This window comes from Trichoplusia ni, chromosome 8, assembly GCF_003590095.1.
Source record: "Trichoplusia ni isolate ovarian cell line Hi5 chromosome 8, tn1, whole genome shotgun sequence".
Taxonomy (NCBI): Eukaryota; Metazoa; Arthropoda; class Insecta; order Lepidoptera; family Noctuidae; genus Trichoplusia; species Trichoplusia ni.
In genome coordinates this window covers 5,223,431-5,243,365 of record NC_039485.1, presented here as the reverse complement: position 1 = coordinate 5,243,365, position 19,935 = coordinate 5,223,431, and the positions used below count along the sequence as shown (strand labels likewise).

General features: G+C 34.4%; 1 protein-coding gene across 1 annotated transcript; it reads right to left on the bottom strand.

The window, feature by feature from the left end:
- Positions 1–4,531: 4,531 nt before the first annotated feature.
- LOC113496651 (protein sax-3-like) lies at positions 4,532–18,645 on the bottom strand. The gene is made up of 15 exons (XM_026875928.1): positions 18,298–18,645; positions 11,232–11,424; positions 10,285–10,388; positions 9,583–9,736; positions 9,272–9,476; positions 8,999–9,182; positions 8,455–8,909; positions 8,089–8,377; positions 7,784–7,899; positions 7,153–7,364; positions 6,413–6,567; positions 6,206–6,337; positions 5,893–6,047; positions 5,329–5,760; positions 4,532–5,232 (listed from the first exon to the last, which is right to left on the bottom strand). The coding sequence occupies exons 1-15, from the start codon at positions 18,404–18,406 to the stop codon at positions 5,191–5,193; spliced, it is 2,937 nt and encodes a 978-aa protein (XP_026731729.1). The 5' UTR covers positions 18,407–18,645; the 3' UTR covers positions 4,532–5,190.
- Between the last annotated feature and the right edge of the window lie 1,290 nt (positions 18,646–19,935).

Genomic DNA, 19,935 nt, shown 5'->3' with positions numbered 1-19,935 from the left:
TATCCATCTTGCGGCTTGTCACTTCGTCTTCCACCAGGTCTGGTTGCTCTCTGCTGGTCAGCAGAGAGCAACAAATAAAAACAAAAATAGTAATTGAGGTCAAACAATTTTCAATTTAATTGGTGACCAATTTCTTTTTAAAATTATTTTTTATTTAGCCTATTTATACAGAACCCTCACTGTCGCAAGTCCGACCCGCACTTGACTTTTGCTTTGCATTCTAAAAATAATGTAGTCACCATTTATTTATTTTTTCATCCTTTGAGATTTGTGCTAGAAATAAAATGATTAACTCAAATTGTAGTTGTATTAAGTAACATTTGACAGGCTTCAGTACATACAGATATTTGTATTCCATACAACAATGTAATCATAATCGTATATTAGATACTTTACAACTCTAAGACCGCCATTTTTATTATTCACTAGCTGTTGCCCGCGACTTTGTCTGCGTGATTTTCAAGATGTGAACAACTATGAAGTATAATAATAACGATCATCGCAAAAATGTAATGCAATATTGAAAATGAAACACTTCTTTTTACATTTTAAGCTTGCTTTTTTTTCTAAATTGTAATGAATCTTGAGCGGCCCAAAGACTATCAAATGTTTAAATCAAACACATTTCATCATTTACGATACTATCCTGGTGTCAAATATTTCACAGCTGTTTTAATGACTTTTTCTTATTTAATCCCAAAAAGAGGGGCTTATAACTTTGACATATCTGCCTGCCTGTCTGTCTGTGACATCATAGCTTCCGAACGAATTGTACGTGTTTGACAAATCGAGCCGTTTAAAAATGGGGGGGGGGGATGCAATATTAATATTAAAACTGATCTTCCTCACAAACATTTGGAATATTTCCAAAATAAAAAGTTGGTAAACGTGTTATCTTGGCCCCCGGTGTTTTGATCATAATTTGCCTTTCAATTGCTGATAAATAAATAGCGTAAAAAAAATATATCACACACCCCTTTTTTTAAATTGACAATGACAAAAATCTAAAGTATAGGATATGTCCAATTTGTGATGTTACGACAAAGCAAAATATGAACATAAAAGTGTCTTCATGCGCATGAGTTCTATTTACTGTACCAATTTACAAAGAAAAAATACGTATTTTATTCGTTAACCTACCTGACGATCATTGAAGTAAAATACCGTCATCCCTACTGCATAAATGGAACTTAAATAAAGACTACATGAGGTTGGTTATGAGGTTACGCTGTCGATACCGACTCCTTAATCCTCGTCGGCTTAGCTTTGGGATCTCAGAAACTCATTCAGTCTCGTTCCTTCCCCTGTTTTTACCAGGCTACGAAAGAAGAAAATTTTAAATAAGTAGAGATTACAATAAATTCTTGAAGGAATCTTTGGAAGCGCCACGTGTGCGGTCTCTGTAATGGCGGATGTAGACCAATCAAATCGTTAAAATATTGAAAAATCCCAGTTATCAGTAGACATTGTTCTATCAATAGATACATAATGTCAAAAACCGTCTAGCATACGCTCTTATTCATTGATAGCTTGGGTCTTATAGATCTTTCACATTGCATACCTATTATGAAGTTTTTATGCAAGTTTTCTGGGCTTTTCTATCCGAAATACTTTTGGCCTATGTAATGTTGCAAATTTAAGAAAACATTATTTCATTGTTTGAAAGGCTTTTTTTTGTTTGAAAGTTTATATTTTTGTTGCTAGTTATTACAGATGAACCAAGGTAATATAATTAACTGTGTCGTTCAGTAATTTATTGTTATGCATAATTATAGATGAGATCAATGTGAACTACATGCAACTTTGGGTTGAGTGTCACTACGAATTCTTTTATCTTGAAGTAGCATCGCCAACATTACCGAGCTAAAAACATAGGTATATACACCTATCGTAAATAAACACAAAATCATATTACGGCATTCCACATTTGAACTTGAGTAATTTTAGTAAACCAATAAAAATAAAAATAATTTAAGTTCCTTTGTTTCAAGAATGTACCGATTACGAAGTAACATTTGTATCAAAAGAATAATAATAAAAGTATTAATAGTTTATGTTTCTTTTATTTTAATTATTGTCGCGCTAGGTCTACATTAGACTTGAAAGAGAATAAAATGACTGATTTTGTGAAAATGATTTACTTTCGAAAAAATATATTATTGCTCTGCCAAAAGTCTTAAGATAAATAGCGTGATGTTTTTGGAGTAAATTGATGACCGTGCTGCCTACTACTCAATGGGATGAAAATACACCTCATAATTGTATTACACGATGTTACGGGTGAGTCCAAAAATTTAAAACTTTGCTGCTCATGCCCCCTGCATAGTAGCGTTATGGTTTTTGTATATTTGTTGTATCATGTGTACAATAAGGTTCATGCAAAATTTGAACGAAATATATTCAGTAGTTTATGAGATAATTTGATATTTGTGTATAGATATAAAAGGCTCCTGCTCACCCCCTGTATCGAAAAGCGAGATAATAAGTAAAAAGTATGTTGACCGGACCTCTTGTTGATGTTCTCTGAAAATATGAATCAAATCTATCCAATACTTTCCGAGATCTTTCCGGACATACATACAGACAAACAGACAAACAGACAAACAGACAAAAATTCTAAAAATCATATTTTCGGCATCGGAATCGTTCCTAGACCACCCTCCAATTATTCTTTTTTAAAAATATTCAATGTACAGTTTTCACTTTTCTACAATTTTATTATATGTATAGATACAACATTTTCATACCCCATACGCATTTCTATGAAACATAAAAATTACGACGATTTTATTGTGTGCGACGGAACGCACTGTCATAAACCAACAGAAATATCCCAACACTCTTATTATAGTACTCTCGTTAGATGCTTATCTCAAAACAATTCCCAACATACTTAAATTCAATCAATAACTGATAAAAAGGGTATGATTAGCGAAAAAAAAGTACTGAAATCAAATTCATTTTTTTTACTTAAAAGTATTTTCGCATTTTTAGGTTACCCTTTTTAGAATGGCTTTGAAAATCAGAGCTCGCTGACGTGAATATCTGAAATGTATTTTATTTCCTGCTAGTTTTTTGTATCCTACATACAGGCTCGCGTTGTTGACAGTACCTGCTATCAGAGTGAATGACCAGTGTGACCTACATAACCAACTTTGTTTACTTGCCTATTTTATCAATTTGTTGTCCGAACGCAGTGACAGTAACGCGAAAGGGACTATTATAGTTGGAGTATCAACATGCAGTAAATTCTATTTTTACTTCGCCTATTTAAGTCTCTGTTATTTAACGAGCATTTAAATTTATTTTGTTGATTTTTATGTATATATAAATCGAGTCCTTTAATTTAAATACTTTGTGATACCAATGTTGCTAAATGGTATTTGGATGCCAGTATTTTGCCATTACGATATAGCTAATTAAAATATTTTTAAAGGTATAAAAACTATATGTGGTTTAACGCTTTACTCAGTTAAATAGAGCTGACATAATTATTTGGGTAAGTTATCGTTCTTGCAAAAGTACAGGTATCTAGCTTATTATAATTGTAAGACTTAAGTTTTTAGAGAACACTTCAATGCTGGGACGAAATTAATTATATCAAAGATAAACATTACCACCTAAGTTTGTTACTACAAAGCTCGAACGGCTGGATTAACGCTTTGGTAACTTCTAACCAACGAAACGTCTAAACGGACGAAGCCGGGACCACCAGCTAGATTTTTGTATGTATCAACCAAATATATTTTCGCAATACTACATTAGCTAATATAATTAAATGGAAATTTCTGCCATTCAAAAATAGGGGAAAAATACATTTACGGTCAATCTTTCCTTAAGTCCACCAAATATCATTCGATTGCAATAGTTCTTTGTCCCTAAAATCTGCTGATAAAGGAAAGCTATTTCGGTACCAAAAAGGTGGCTATAAACGTAGCCGATACGTAAGCAAGACAGGAATAAATTGGACTCAAAGATTTATAGCCAAATGCTCTTAACCCGAAACCTTTCGCCCGAGGAATAAGTCTGAGCTATTCAGTTTTTCCTGCACTTAACTTGACTGTATAATAATCTCGCAAAAGAATAATAATAATTTATTTATCAAATAATTTAGAAAATATTTTCTATTTTAACGGATTAAAACATTTATTATTCTATTTATCAAGGCAAAATGAGCGTACGTTATTAAATGTATAATTAACAAAATGCTCATAAAATAAATCTTTGCACGGGCAACTTGGTTTACAGCCTTTGGACTTAACGACTCAGCTAAGACTTGTAAGCCGCAGGTAACGACGTGCTTCATTACTAAGTGTGTATTATTTATGTCGCCTTTTAGGTTGTTTTATTATCTCTGTTCCCACTATAAAGTTACTGCTATACGAAAACCGAATAAGGAGTAAAGGAAGAGTTTAGATACTTTTATTACGTGATTCCGTAAATAAAATATACGCCTCGAGATAATAAACTGGTGTTGACAAGGGAATAACAACATTTGTTCGGTTCTAAGTGAGAAATAAAACGGCTTTCATTTAATAAAGTTGCTATATTTCAGATTTCTGTTTTGGGTACATGACAACTGGTTCTGAAAATATTTCGATTGCAGATCAAATTGTTATCGACTCTTACAATATGTGAAGGATTAAAAAATTTCAAAGTTGGAGGAAAATTAGATAATTACACTAGGGTTACATTTATTTCTAATACACAAATTTAATATAAATATCACAGTCAAAGATTATATAACTAATATTCTAGAAAGACCTAAAGGTATATGGCAGTGAAATGCAGGGCTTCTTTTTATTCTACGTTTTACAGTCAAAATTGTAACAACCTTGATTCATAGGTACAAAAGATTAGCTTACGAGAGAATACAGTGTTCACCAATGGCAAAACTAGTCCTATATACTGTGACTAGAACATAGATTAGGAATAAATTACGAGATACAAATATCAAAAGTTCGGTATCTACATTACAAGCACTACTTCAGCTAATCTACAATGGTTATGATTCCTGACGAATATTAAGTTATATATTATCTACCTACACCTAATACCATCTTAACTTTTTAGTTCGACAATTTGAACATCACTAATAACTTCAAAACATTTCCACGTAACTTATCCTTAGAATTTGAAAAGATAATGATGATTATTGCTTTGATTCCTCGTTCATCTTACATTTCACTTTTAATTATTTTGAGTTCCATACGCGTTCTTGTTCTCGGGACTCTGAAAAACGTTTGAAATCTAAATATCCGCATTGTCCGGCTACAATGAAAAACATTGATGGGGCTGGGGGTAAAATTGTAAACAAGATCAATTTACCTCATACGGCGGCGGCGGCAGTATATCACACAGATTTATTTGACAGCCCTGTTCCGACCTCGCTACATTCGAATGTCTACTCGTCTGAATGGGAATTTTGAAACTGTTCTCCCTGCCCAGCCAGTGCCACTGCGGATAGTCATACTCTAAATCACTGGCAGGACACACTTTACTTTTGTCTTGTCTGCTCCTTGATCCGGACCTGTTCGTGTGACAAGAGGCGCAGTCATCCTCAAGAACGTTAATGTCATTATGTGCGTTCTCGTGTCTCGGCTCTCTATAGTCTTTCGTTGACCTGCTGGACGTGCTATGACAACACGTCGAACATTCCCCATTTGAGTACTGAATGCTTCCATTGCACGATCTAACAATGCTATTGTTATGGGATCGTCTTTCTGGGCAATTTCTCATGTCTCCGATGTCGTTATTGTCCTGTGTGGAAATTGATATTTATTGTAGCTTACGGATGTGTTTGTGTGGCATTTGATATACGATATTACTTATGCAAATTCGTTGGAATCTTATCTAAAGTCAACAATTCTCAAAAATCTTATCAAAGCGTACCTTGAAATTGAGTTCTGTGTAAATGGCGCTCGACGCGTACGGTTCTGGCGGCCCGCGACGTAGCCTATCTACGCTTGACGCATCTAATCCCTGAATGGAATTTTGAGGCAGACTGTACTCTGGCTCCACACTCAGAATGCTCGTTGATTGTCCACCTAAAGATAAGCTTAAGCTATGAATACTTTTAATGAAAACCAGAGTAACTTCTTTATCACAATGATACAGGAAAACTAAATTCGAATCGTGAGAAATATGTCACCGAATGTTCAAAACAAACATCAGATTATCAGAACAGATAACAACTGATACTCACCATGTAAAAGACTTTGGTGACAGCTGCTAACGTCTAAAGTAGGATCGTTCGGAGCCGCGAACACTGGCCGATCCCTTAACCATATAGTGTCTTTATTCAATAGACACTGTTGAGCCGTCACAATTGACTGACCTACAAACGAGATCAATGTATCAATTACTTACACTTAAGATATACAAACTGTTTGTATACAAGAAAGTCATTTACCAGTGGATTTCTTCCTTTGTATGTTGTTGCGGCGTTTGATGTAGTAAATACTGAAGACCCCGATTGCGATTACGGAGAAAAGTGTTAGGCCGAGAGCTAGGAGCCACGTTTCTTGAAATATGTGTGTTATGTTCGAGTCTTTTGGTGGTTCAGTCCTGTAGAATAATGAAAAATATTTTTAAAGACTACGGATTGTTTGCCCATCCTTAAAAACAAAAAAAAATAAAGTCATTATATTCTTTCCAATCCTTCTAAGATAGGTACTAAAGACGTTAATTGCAGTTTAAAATAGAAACGGCTTCTGAAGTAGCTAGGAAATCGTAAATGACTGACATAACTCTTAGCACCACATAAAGGCCTTTGTGCCAAGATTAGCATACAATAATCAAGAGTAGGCAAGTCTTAAGTGCTTGGGCTAAATGCTTTGCGAGCCGATTTATTGAGGTTAAACGATGCAATAGAGCATAGAAACAAAAAGAATGATTGTCTGCAATATGTGACTTTTGTAATAATTTTTCGTTTGGTAGAGCTGTATACGGGTACAGCTCTATTATCCAATTAAAATAGTTGAAAAAATATATATTATTTTAGGGTGGTGACTGAAACAAATATTTTAAACTTGTCCGAGGAGGAACACACTCTTTTAATGAAGAAAAGTCAGTAGTTAGTAAGTAGTTATTTTTTCCTTTTTTAGTCCTGTGAACATACAACAATAGTATTAGCCCAAGTAGCATACTTACTGAACATAGTGCCTTTGTGACTGTGTGGGCAGCATATGTATATGAGCTGGCGCACTAAACGGGCCGTGTCCGCGGCGCGTGACAGCAGCCGCGCGAGCACTGTAGCGCCCGCCAGCCCGCAGTGAGCTTGCGGCAGCCGCGCGCGTCTTAGCACCCAGCGACATCTGACCTACCACGCGACCGCCAGTACTGCCACCCACACGAATCTCGATCTGTGTTTGAAAGATCTTCTTAAAATGGTTGTGAATGGTATCAATAAATAATTAATGATAACTGGAAATAATAAGACACGGTCTCTTGGCTTATACTCTAGAAAGATACGAAATAAAGGTCATATGATACCCATGGCAACCTGTGTGATACATGCTAAACAACACAAACATAACCGGCAATTCATACTGATTGAATGTTTTCACAACACGCAGCTGATTCGAAACAATAATTGTAAACATGGCTACTATCAGGTGTATACATTCAAGACTCAACTAAACAACTCCATGACAATAAAAAAAATTCAAATCGACTTTCGTTTGTCTTTTTCTTACTATTGTCTAAATTAGTAAGCTTGAGAGGGACAAAAAAAACATTGGGTGTTTTTTGTTATGATTAAGGGGTAAATAACAAAACTTACCAAATAGCCGGTAAGTTCTCCGTTCCACGTGTTCACAGAAGGTGGTTCCCATCGTATCCACGCAGACGTTGCGTTTATAACTCCGGCCGTAACACTTTGGGGCGGAGCAGAAGGCACTAAAATACAATATCTTTATAGTACGCAATAAAAAGACTAATATTATGACTGTGAAATTAATTTTATTAATTGGATATCATTATGCGTTTATTTATTGGCTTATAATAATATATCAAATAAAAGCATATTTAAATTCCAGATGGAACATTTTACGTATCATAAAACAGAGTAAAATATAAAATTCTTACCATCCTCATTCGTGTACCCAATCATCAAATTAGAAGGTTTTCCTAATAGCATCTTGTAAAATGGCATCAGGAATATATCGTACTGAGTGTAAGCCATCAAACCAGTGAGGATATAACTCGACGATCCACTATTGTCAACGTTCATCAGAGAGCCATTCGAGCACAGGACGTCTGAATGTGACGGGTTCAATAAAGTTATCTCTTCGTCAGACACATTGCGCCAATTTAGTGTTGTGCCGTTGTACCAAATTTTGACACCCTCCAAATATTCATTGTAGTCAGTCAATACCTATAAAATAAAGAGTTAATATTTTGCAAGAGACGAGACGAGCAAACAACTATAATGGTAGAGATCGGATTACTCACATCCCAAACAACTTTTAGTGACGTAGATGACAATGCCTCCACCCTTCTTAAAACCAACACATTTTGTTGCAAATATTTCCTCGCTTGGACTAACTCGTATTGCGTCATATGCGTTTCACGTTCGTAATCTACATTATATTCGTGATCCATAGAAGGTTGTCTCAGTTCATTGTTTCCTTTTTTTAGCACTTTTAGATAAGCCTCTTGCATAATACTGCCAGCTGCGTTGACAGCTGTGCAAATCACTCTCCCACTGTGTTCAGAGCGCGCGCCGTCCAAATACAATAAGCTCGAATTACTTTTAGTGCATTCTGGGAAAAGCAAAGAATCTTGAGTCCCCTCGAGAATCCAAAAGGTGGTCGGTGTTGGTAACCCTTTAGCTTCACATGGAATGGAAACCACATCGCCCTCCCATGCGGTCAAGTTAGACGGTATTTGCGTGAAGTGTGGTAACGCTAAAACAGATGGCCGTATTAAAAATAGATCGGACAGTTGTTAGAATTATTGCTGCGATAAAATCAATCTAAATTGGGACGAAGCTTACAGTAAACTGTGAGTGTAGCGCTGGTGATACTGGTGCCGGCGTGGCTGTCCGCGCGGCAGGAATAGACGCCGGCGTCGGTCGCAGACACATGCTCCAACCTTAATAGCCCTCGGGTTATTGTGGCATAGGAAGGCAATGGTCCGTCTTCTCTGACCCATGTTATTTTTACGCTTGCATCATAACTCTACAAGTAATTACAAAGTGTTAAACTGTTACATTAAACTCTATTATGCTGCTGTGATTGTTTTAAATGTAGCCAAAGGGTATTATTACCTGACAGTTAAACTCGACAGTTTGCCCAACCAAAGCGGTTGCGTTACTAGGTTTAACAACGAAGTGTGGTCGTCTTAAAACAATTAGTGCCGCAGCTCGCGACTGCCTTTCACCGGCTATGTTTGACGCCACACATCTAAACAAACCGCTGTCCGTTGGCAATGTTTCTAAGATCTTTAAGTTTCCTGTATCTGTTACAGTTACCCTGAAAAGACATGTCTTCGTTACTTTGCTTTTCAACGTACGTTGTGTTATACTGAAGGTAGACGTTTGAAAGTTGTTCTTTTGTTTTTTCTGTCACCATGTCTTACCTGCCATTGACTTCCACGTCATACAGCTGTCCATCTTTGAGCCAGTGTACAGATGGCTCCGGTACTCCTCGGGGAGGCGCACACTCCAGTAGAGCTGGTTCACCAGCTGCTACATGAACATCCCTTGGCTCGGCTCGAAATTCATCTCGAAGGACTGACAAATAAGTTTATATTACAAACAAGATTTTAGAACATCACGAAACTAGGCCACAATTTGGTAAAATAATATTACGTAAATTCGAATACGACAGGTTTATCGTTAGTCCAATGTATGATAAATACGATTTCCTACACAATCTTTAAACGTAATAAAGCGTAGGTGGATCAGTACCACATTATATTGGAAACTATAGTTGATAGATTTATAACCGTGTTTACGATGGATGGGTATGTTTTCTCTGAACTAATTGGATTCGAAAATAGATTTAATACGAACATAAAACGTTACGATATCAAGTAAATATTTATCACAATCGTAACTTGATCATACATTCCGATACCAAATATTTGGTTCCAACTTTCCCGAAAGTTTCCCACATAGTTCCTAACTAACCTAACTAATGTAGAAGATAAACCAGCCCCAACATTAAATCTTGAAGCTAACACAAAAGACATTAATTTAAGCAACAAAGGTTAAACAGTACTAGTAGCCACGACAAACATTTGTATGCAAATGTTCCTTATGTATAGTATAGGACTCACCGGCGACGTTCAGCGAGGCATTGTGACTGATGGCCTCGCCAGCCAGGTTGCGTGCCACGCACCAGTATACGCCTTCGTCACTCTCCTTCTTCCCTCGATTCACCCTGGGAACACATTTCCTATGAGCTGTCTTGATTGTCCGTAAGCGATGTTTGTCGCCTCCAGATTTATGTGTCTTATTTAGTACTGGATTTAGGGGCTATTATATTATGCTTGGCATGTTCTTTTGTTTATAGAGTCAAAGCACGGTACAATAGTTACCTACAAGGACTCCTTTTATAAATTGCATTAGGCAATTCAATCTATATTCATTAACCAAAATTTAAATTACAGATCTAGTCATAATTATGAATTTCATAACAGAATATGATAGTCTCGTGACAAATAAATTGATGCAAATTGTATACACCTACGAATATAAATTATTTAAATGTTTGTCATTTAATCAATTAAATCTAAATTATTGCCTCAAGCTAATCGTGATGTTTTATCAAGGAGTGCTAGAATTAGAAAAAAAAGATTTATTCTTCATAGAAAATTCAACTTTGCTTTCCGGCAATACAAAAAAAAGTTTGTTCCTTATTCAGATCGACTTTGTTTCAAAATACTTTTTGATACGACACCGTATTGTTATGACGATGTTGCTACGGAATTGGGGCAACGTAAAACTTTAGCTCAAATTGTATTTCCATTATCTAAGCTTATGTGTTCCGGATAATATTTTATTCAGAACCCTGTCACAACCGAAAACTATTTTTAAAAGCGACTCTACTTGCATACCTAAGAACAGATTCCATTATTTTGTCATTCACAATTTTTGAGAGTTAAATTGATGTATGTCGAATTTTTTACTATTACGACTATTCTATATATCTATTTTTTATATATGACTCCAGCTTCGCCTATATAATCCCATATGAACCTACAGTTTCTATATCCCAACCTACCTTAAGAACAACAGCCCATCTTCCAACAGCACTCTGTGCCCATCTTCTGCGTGTGGTAGTAATGCGCCATCTTTGTACCAGTGTACCACGGGCTTCGGTCGACCTTCGACTACACATCTCAAGGTCGCTGGCTCGCTGCGACCTGATACTGTGTTTGATGGGTGTTCCTTGATCCGAGGCGCTCGGTTTTGTGCTAAGGAAGAATAGAACAGTTATTATTATCTAAAATAACATCTGATTTTGTATCTTTCACTCTCTAAAGAGGAGAGATTTAATTTATGGAATGAGACTTCTAAACGTGGATGTAAATCGTACTTGATTGATCAATATAATCTGGAAAAAAACTTCAGGTAGGTGCTTTGTTCTTTTGAGTTTTACGTGATTTAATTACTTTACTGTAACTACTATCTGCTTCAAAAAGAAGTTCTACCGCTAAATACTTTCTAGAGTAGAAAATGTTCATGTTCATCAATGTAAATGTTGATATGGATCTCCAAAATTGCAGACGCTAGTCACGAAGCTTATGTTACCGATACCATACATTTTCTAGCTTGGAGAACTCTTTTATAAAATCCAAAACAGATCTGTCTAAAAGATAAAAGTAACAGATTCTCCTATTAAATAAATATTGAACTATCTACTCATACTACTTAATATATTCAAATGAATGTTTTAATAAAGCTTTATTACAGACACCACCGCCCCCGAAGATCACAAACGTGTCATGATCAAAAGGTTTAAAACGGAATAAATTAAATTATCATACGCGTGGTAACAATTAGACAGAAATTATGAATGTATGAGTTTAATTGTGTATACTCTGTGCAGAGTCACGACTTGAGGCCGTCTGTGTCTGCTTGCCACAGTCATGGTCAAATTAGTTCTCAAATATTCAAAGATCAATGTGTTCAATATGAAGGTACTCGCAAATGAAGGTCTTCTGATCGTTTAAGATATAAAACCGTTTGATTGCTAGTCGGACTCGCGAAACAGAGAGTTCAGCCTAAATATTCTCGCTAGTTCTATAGTCAAAAGTATCTTAAGCGTCTGTTTTAGGCCTTATATAAACAAAAACATTTTTATTTTTAAAGAAATATAAAATCTCTTAAAGACGTTCTGCCATCAAATTTATGACTGTACTAAACGACTGCTTAATCTCGATATTTATGTTATAGCGATGAGAGAAATTTTGTGAAATTTTCCAAGTTCCTGGTGACGGACGGATGGACAGACGGACAGATAGACGTGCAAACAGCGGGTTCCGTTATACTATTTTGGAACTTAAAAAAGATGATAGTTATCGAGTCAAAATTATCTTACCTTATTAGCTACAAAATTTTACTTTTACCTTTAAAACTAAAGTGTTAACAGACTTATGTTTAAAGTCATGTGGAGCAGCTATTAAGTTGGAAGATGTTTTATTACCAAAGCCATGGCTATGGTGCGGATATTTTAAACCACAAATGAAGAGACTAAATAAATAATTGCAAACAAGGTCATAACCCACGTAGGTTGTATGCAATTATTTGTTCCGTTCGACGACCTTGTCTCAACCTAACAAATCAAACGCAAGAACAGAAATCCATGGAGTCAAGCGCATAAATGCTAACTGGTAAATATTCCATTAAAAAAGGTTAGAAGAACAAAATAATCCAAAAAGTTAAAACATAAAATAGGACACCTATTGAGTTAAAAAATAATGTCGTGTTTGCGAACTCAATACATGTCGCGCCTATCACTTAAGTGTATGAATTTCAGGTTCCCACGTATATGCGACATGAAGAGCTGTTTATAAAAATGATAACGATTTTGATAAGATAAAATGTAAATCAAAACTTTTTTGCAAGCCTTGTATTAGATTTAATGAACCCACGAATAATGTACTTTTATCAAATACGTTATCTTTATTCCGTCCCTTCCATTTTAAATATGAAACACGGATAAGAGATGCAATTTTACAAGTAGGTACTGTAATCTTGCAAAGGTAAATTAGAATCGATAATTATGGTTCCTGATATTTACAGGTATGGTTAGATTTGTGTGATTGAGGAACTTTCTAGCTGGTTTGGTAACGGAGCTAGAATCTGTAAGATTTTTGGCAAACCGACCCAATAGCATGTATTTTTGATAGTTCTTTCACGCTGAGCTGTTTTCAAAAAGATTTTACTTTACAGACTTATTTCACAAATATATGAACCAAATTGGAACTAACAATAAATGGACATGATTAGTCCATTCTAAAAATGTTTAGAATTAATGTGGTTCCAAGAAAAACACAAAGGCGAGCTTAAATTAACAACTCCATCTAAATGCATGGTTTCCCTTCATCGAATCTATCAGTGCGTTATTGGCTACGCTCTATTTGTAGACTAAATTGATGTTTAGTTATTGTAGTCGTGAGTTTAGACTTGTCAATGCATGGGTGGAGCTATCGCTGATCTGTATCCATGCAATTGAAAAACTAGTAGATTACTTGATTGAGGGTTGCGGTCTACTTAGCGTACGAATGAGTTTTACTGTTTATTTGAGTAGTATTTATGGTCCGTAGAAATATATATAGCAAATCTTTTTTTTTGGAATTCAAGATAATCGATATGATATGGAGTACCTATTTCTGGAAATTGAAAAAAAAATTGTTTGAAAATTAGAATTGTAGATTATTTTTTTACCATTGTCGGATACAGAATAAAACTGTAGGGGATAAAAATCGCAGAATTCATTCAGATCGAGGCAATTTTTTATCAGGAATTACCACAAAAATATTTCTTACTATAAAAACTGTATCTATTTCAATGAAGTCACAAAAAAGTGTCTGTTTGTCAACCTTTGCCAGCTCTATATCACACTCACAAAATATTCTAATACAAACCACCTACACACACCTCCGTATACACGCATAGACTTTATTAAGTTGTCCTTTTAATAGCGTAACATAAAATTTCGTTACATGTACTGATAAGGTCGATTGACGCCTACACCTTTCGTAAAACATTCCTTTATAAAAGTCTTTGTAACGTATGGATCTCTCAATAACCGTCTTCGTTTGTTCGTATGTCCGTTCCACTGCATTTAGATAGACACGCAGATAAAACGACTCTCGGGTATTGTAATAATTGTGATTTATTTTTTTCGACTTTTTTTTTCTTGTGTAGGGTTGTCCGAATGCGTTCTGAATTGTAGGTAAACTAAATCAACATTTTTTTTTATTGTAAGGTCAAAATTTAGGAAAATTTTTTTTTGTATTCCATGAACTAATCCTTTTTTACGTTTTTTTATAGTTTTCTGTTAGAAACTTTTTTTTTGCTGGAACATGAACTCACACCATTTAATTATGTCCTGCACAAATGCACACAATACATACATTCCAAAAAAGTCTTAAAGGTATAATTCGGTTTTAAACCAAAAATATCGTTCATGCTACAGCTGCATAACATAAATCAGAAGATAATTACTACCTCGGTCATGTTATTAGTCGACTAGTTGCAGTCTTTAAAATAATTGTAGGTCTTTTATCTGAGGCCACACAAAAAGGTACCTTTTAAGCGTAAAAGGGTCTAAAAGACGTTTTAAAAAAAAGCACTATAATTACAAATTATGTTCACATGCGCAGCATAAAAAGAGTAACTTAATACGAGGTATTTTTCCTATTCTCAAAATTGAATTAGTTCTGGTTAAAAAAGTTTTTTAGAACTAAAAATATGAACCTGTGTAACCGAATCTCAACCACGGGAACATGATGATATCACGGCTACTGTGTAATTTTCACTTAAATTTATTATTATATGTATTTTAATATAATTATATTGCAAAAAATTGTCTTCGTTTCGTTATTTCAATATGTTCAGGAATCCCGTTGTGAGAAAATCAGAAAATAGTTACATTCATGTACATGCACAGTAATAATAAATCTAATAACTTCCGCACTACCCAAAACGTGTCATATTGATACACTAACACACCTATCTAATCACTATAGATAAAATAATCTTAATAAAAAATATTAATTACAAAACAGGGCAGCCCTACTGGCGTCGCAGGCGCACAAGCGGTAGTTCTTTATTAATACTTGTCACTGTCAGTGATAACGCGATACAATACTCTGATGCATTTGTTTTTTTTTCGTTTTTTTTTATTACAGTGGGTGCAACGGACAGGAATAAATCGATTAATATATTTCTACTTTTTTATCAGACAGATTGATATGTGAGACGTAATGAGAGTATTACGCTGTGTTATTGTGTATACTGTTTTTTAAAAAAGAGGCCAAGTGTCTGTCGGACTCGCCTATAAAGGGTTCCGTAGCAGCAAGTACCGCAATATTAAAGTTCTTTTATTTAAAAAAAAAAACTTTCTTAGTGCCACATCAATCAGTTTTCGGTAGCAGTGTACTTTTTTATTCAAAATAGTAGCTAAGGCATTTAGTTAGGACGACTAGACATACAGACAGACATAACGAATACATAAGGGCTCCGTTTTTGCTTGTTAAAATCGACTCTATTTAAAATGTAACAAATATTTTACATACATTTAAAAAATAACTATAACTCTGGCTTGTGTTTGATGGTTGTTTTAATGAGAATGATGAATATATGAATATATAAGGATTTATTTTGCAATCGCACTCGACAAAAATTTAAGCAAAGTATTTATTCGAAGATAATCTCAAAAATATACCAAGTATACGAGTACCGACTACACTATAATATTCAATACGTCATAATGCTCCAATAAGAGTTAGTATAGAGACATTGCTAAGCGTATTTATTACATCTGTGTTTGTATCTATTAATTGTAATTTATTTCTGTCACTTCGGGTCAACGCCTCTTGTTGTTTATATTGCCTTATTAATGTGTTATTGTAAGCAGATGAAGCTATTAGTATTAATATTCATTCATTTCTTACAATTGGGTATTTTACTAAACCAACCGAATAAGTTCATCAGAAAGTGTGCATTTAAAAATTGGATTCGTATTTTTTCTGTTCCCGTGCTCAAAAAATAAAGAAAAGTAATTTTCTCGTATGACGTCACTTATCAGTTCCCTTTTTACCAACCATTGACGATATTAACCCCTACTTCCATATGTTTTACCATTGATGATGCTTTTATATCGTTATATTTTATTGATTGAATAAAATACGCTTCCAATATATTTTAAATCTAACCGACGAACTTATTAGACTTCTTAATCAATATCCTATTTCATTAATATTTTTCCCTATAAGTCCCGTTTTTCAACCTCTGTCGATTTTTGCCCGGACTTGAACTAAAAATGTATTTCGAAACGATAACAATGTTTGTCTTGCCTTTTAATAAGTCTCAAACAAAAAATATGTATATTGCATATATTGTAACTTAATAGATCGTATCGTCACGATTTGCCCTTTAAACCAAACAGTTCTTGTTATAGAATAAAAACTTTTTGATTTCAACTGTCATGCATGTATTTAGAACTGACAGACAAATAGACAATGCATGTATATATTTTCTACTGGTTTTGTTTTTTATACTGAGTTGGGATTTTTTAGTATAATATTTCAGTGAGTATCCATCTAATGTCTTTTTAAATGGCAAACAACAGCGAATAAGAGTCACATGTTCATTTAAAACTACACGTCACATCCCTCGCAAGAGGTATGAAAGTAGAAAAAGGTCTTTCCCTATCAGTGAAACAGAAACGGATAGGAAAATATTCATCTAATTTGATAACAGTACTTAATCTGTACCCAGAAAGGCAAGTCAGTGTGTATAGAAAGTCACCTTCAAATATTGATATATTTCATCATCAAACAACACAATTTAATTCCAGCCTATTCCCAAAGTAAAAATCCATGCCTTTTTTATTACACAGCTTAATCCGAACAAAACGTATTTGGTCTCCAAGCTTCCAAAAATAGGTCAGATATTTCCTCGGACAATAGGACCACTTAAAAATAAGTGTCAATTTCCCTTACTTTATTAATAAATAACAACAAGGCGAGACAAAGGATGCGCGCCAAAGTACGTAAACCCCACCCAGTTGATGAATATTCAACGGAATATATACCTCTGCTTACCCCGTAAGCAAATTACAAGCGTAACTATAATGTATTCATAACTTCAAAATATTGTCATATTAAAAATTCCACTAATAAGAATATAACATGACATGCAATCCAATAAAAAAAGAAAAGGTTTTATTAGCAAATAAACAAGAGAAAGTGTGGGTTCCAATTTTAAAATTGGTATTTTTTTCTCATTTTCATTTTAAACGATACTCTCTCACATTTATGATTTTTTTTTATTATAACTTTGTTAAGTTTATTGTATTTATTTTGTCATGAATAATTAAATAAATCATAGTAATTTTATTCACTTTTAATTAGGCAACCGATCATAAATTCCCATTATGTACATCCACACTACATTCGTTTAGTAAATGAGGCCAAATAGTTCCCACTATAAATTCGTAAAGGTCCAAAGAGTTTTTACTCACTTAACTGGACGTTAACGTTAATTAAGGTAGCGTTAAAAAAATAAAGAAAAAGCTACATTGTTTTCTATGGCTACCGAACAGGGGAACTACATTTTATTAATTGGATACCGTTGTTAATTACCTGATGGCTTAGTCGATCTGATAAAAATGTAATACCCGTCAATTGAAAAAAGTTTGACGGGAAAGCACTTACCCAATAAAAGCTTAAAACATTTGAGACCCATCATAGGTTTTTAAAAAGCTGTAGTCTTGTCCATTCTGCTGTTAGCAACTTTATGGAGCGACTTAATTGTCAAAAAAGCTTGCTCATTTTTCAATTTTGTAAAAGTAAATTATTGCATATAATTTAAAATGTCTTCGATATCAAATAATGTAGGTATAAAACTTTAGAATTAAATACTGAAGTAGATATTTGTAACTAAGACATACTAAAAACAACTAATAAATTACACTAATAACTATACTACTAATTGGCATCCATACTACCCTAACATAGTAAAGAAGAAACAAGTCCACTTAAGAGCACAATATTTGTCCACAATAATCCGAAGCCAAAGTTGAAAACAAAACAAATAAAAAAAGTAATATTTACCATTTGTTCCATTCAGTCCAATGAGAAGTAAATGCACAAATACAAGAAACACAAATTGGTTCCTTCCATTTATGGTGTTATCGCACTCATTAACACCAGCATCCACCATACTGCCACCAAATTATTTTTAATTTTCACACCATTGATAATTTACATGTTTACAATTTCACTAAAAAGTATCCACAATTTTTTTCCATCACTGGCATACTATACACCAAGCGTTCGAAATTTCTAAAGTCAAAATTTCATTTTATTTGAGAGAAAAGTTCGGTAAACAAAGTCGGCATCGCGCTCGAAGCTCCGCTCGGCCGCCTCACACGACCATTCGGTTGCGAGTCTAGCGTCGTACTATCGTTTCTCCCTCCCTCATCTCTGTTTACTCTGTCCAAAATGGGGGGATATGAGACTCCAAACTTTATGTAACTCTATTATGGTGTAAATAACCATTATCACTTGATTTGACTGTCACAGAAGTAAAGCATAGTTTTAAGTGAAGTTTCGTAAACACCAACCCAATTTGTTGTGAGTCAGGCGAGTACTTAGCACTTGAGAAACTTTTTTATGATCTGTTCAACATCCTTACCTACTTGTTACGTGTTCCACAAAAAGACTCTTGAAGCTTTTATTTTCATATTTTGCGAATTGCTAATATTTTGTAAGAATTACTTGGAAGTAATGGGCGCCTAGTACATACAGGAAATTTCGAAATATAGCTAAGTATTTGCCAACAAGCAATACAAATTATGCATAATTATTAACTAAACAAAAGCAGCATTAGGTATGGTCAGTAAATATTGTTTGAATGCTAATGTTGGTTGAAGTACCTACTGTTTAAAGCTATTATGCATTTGATGTAATATTCTTCCAAGTACAACGCAAGTTGATGTTCTTTTAATGATAATAATAACGTACAGAATTATCATAGGGTTATTTGTAATATTGTTATTTTTAAACACGATTTGCTTGTATAGTTTACAATCTATATTGGTGCAGCTTGAGATTCAAAATCAATGTGTCTAATCATCCAAAAAATCCATCCATATTAAATTTCTATACAAAACATCAACATAAGCGTACCCATAATCTTTACTAAGTTTTTGTCCAAACAAACCCTTCGATCAAAACTTTTGAGGCCCATTCAAAAAAGGAATAAAATACGGCTTATTTCATTTGACGGATTTGACGAGTTAGCGCATGCGCACCGGGCGGGCGCCGACAAAGCCAATGGGTTCGAATAAAAAACGTTCTAATTTCAAACCGGTCCCTCTCGCCGCACGCGCTCCTGCGCATCCCTTCGCCCATTATTATGCTGAAGAGGTCATTCACAGTTCGCACAATACATCCCATACATGGGCGACTTGCTAATAGGTGAGGCTGGGCTCTTGAATCCTTTTTTAGCTTAGTTTTATTTTTCTCTTTAATAAGACCTTACTAAGTAATATTATTACCTCTACGTAGTGTATGTAATGACTGGTTTATTTTACACTAAAGTTGTGGAAAGTATGAGTTTAAGAAAAGTTGTTTTTTTTTGACTAAGGATGAGGCAAGAGTGATTTAAAGAAAAATAGTAGTAGGTGGCTGATTGGCTAGTCACATCAGTATTTTTTTTTATTGTCATACATATTATGTGGATTTAGA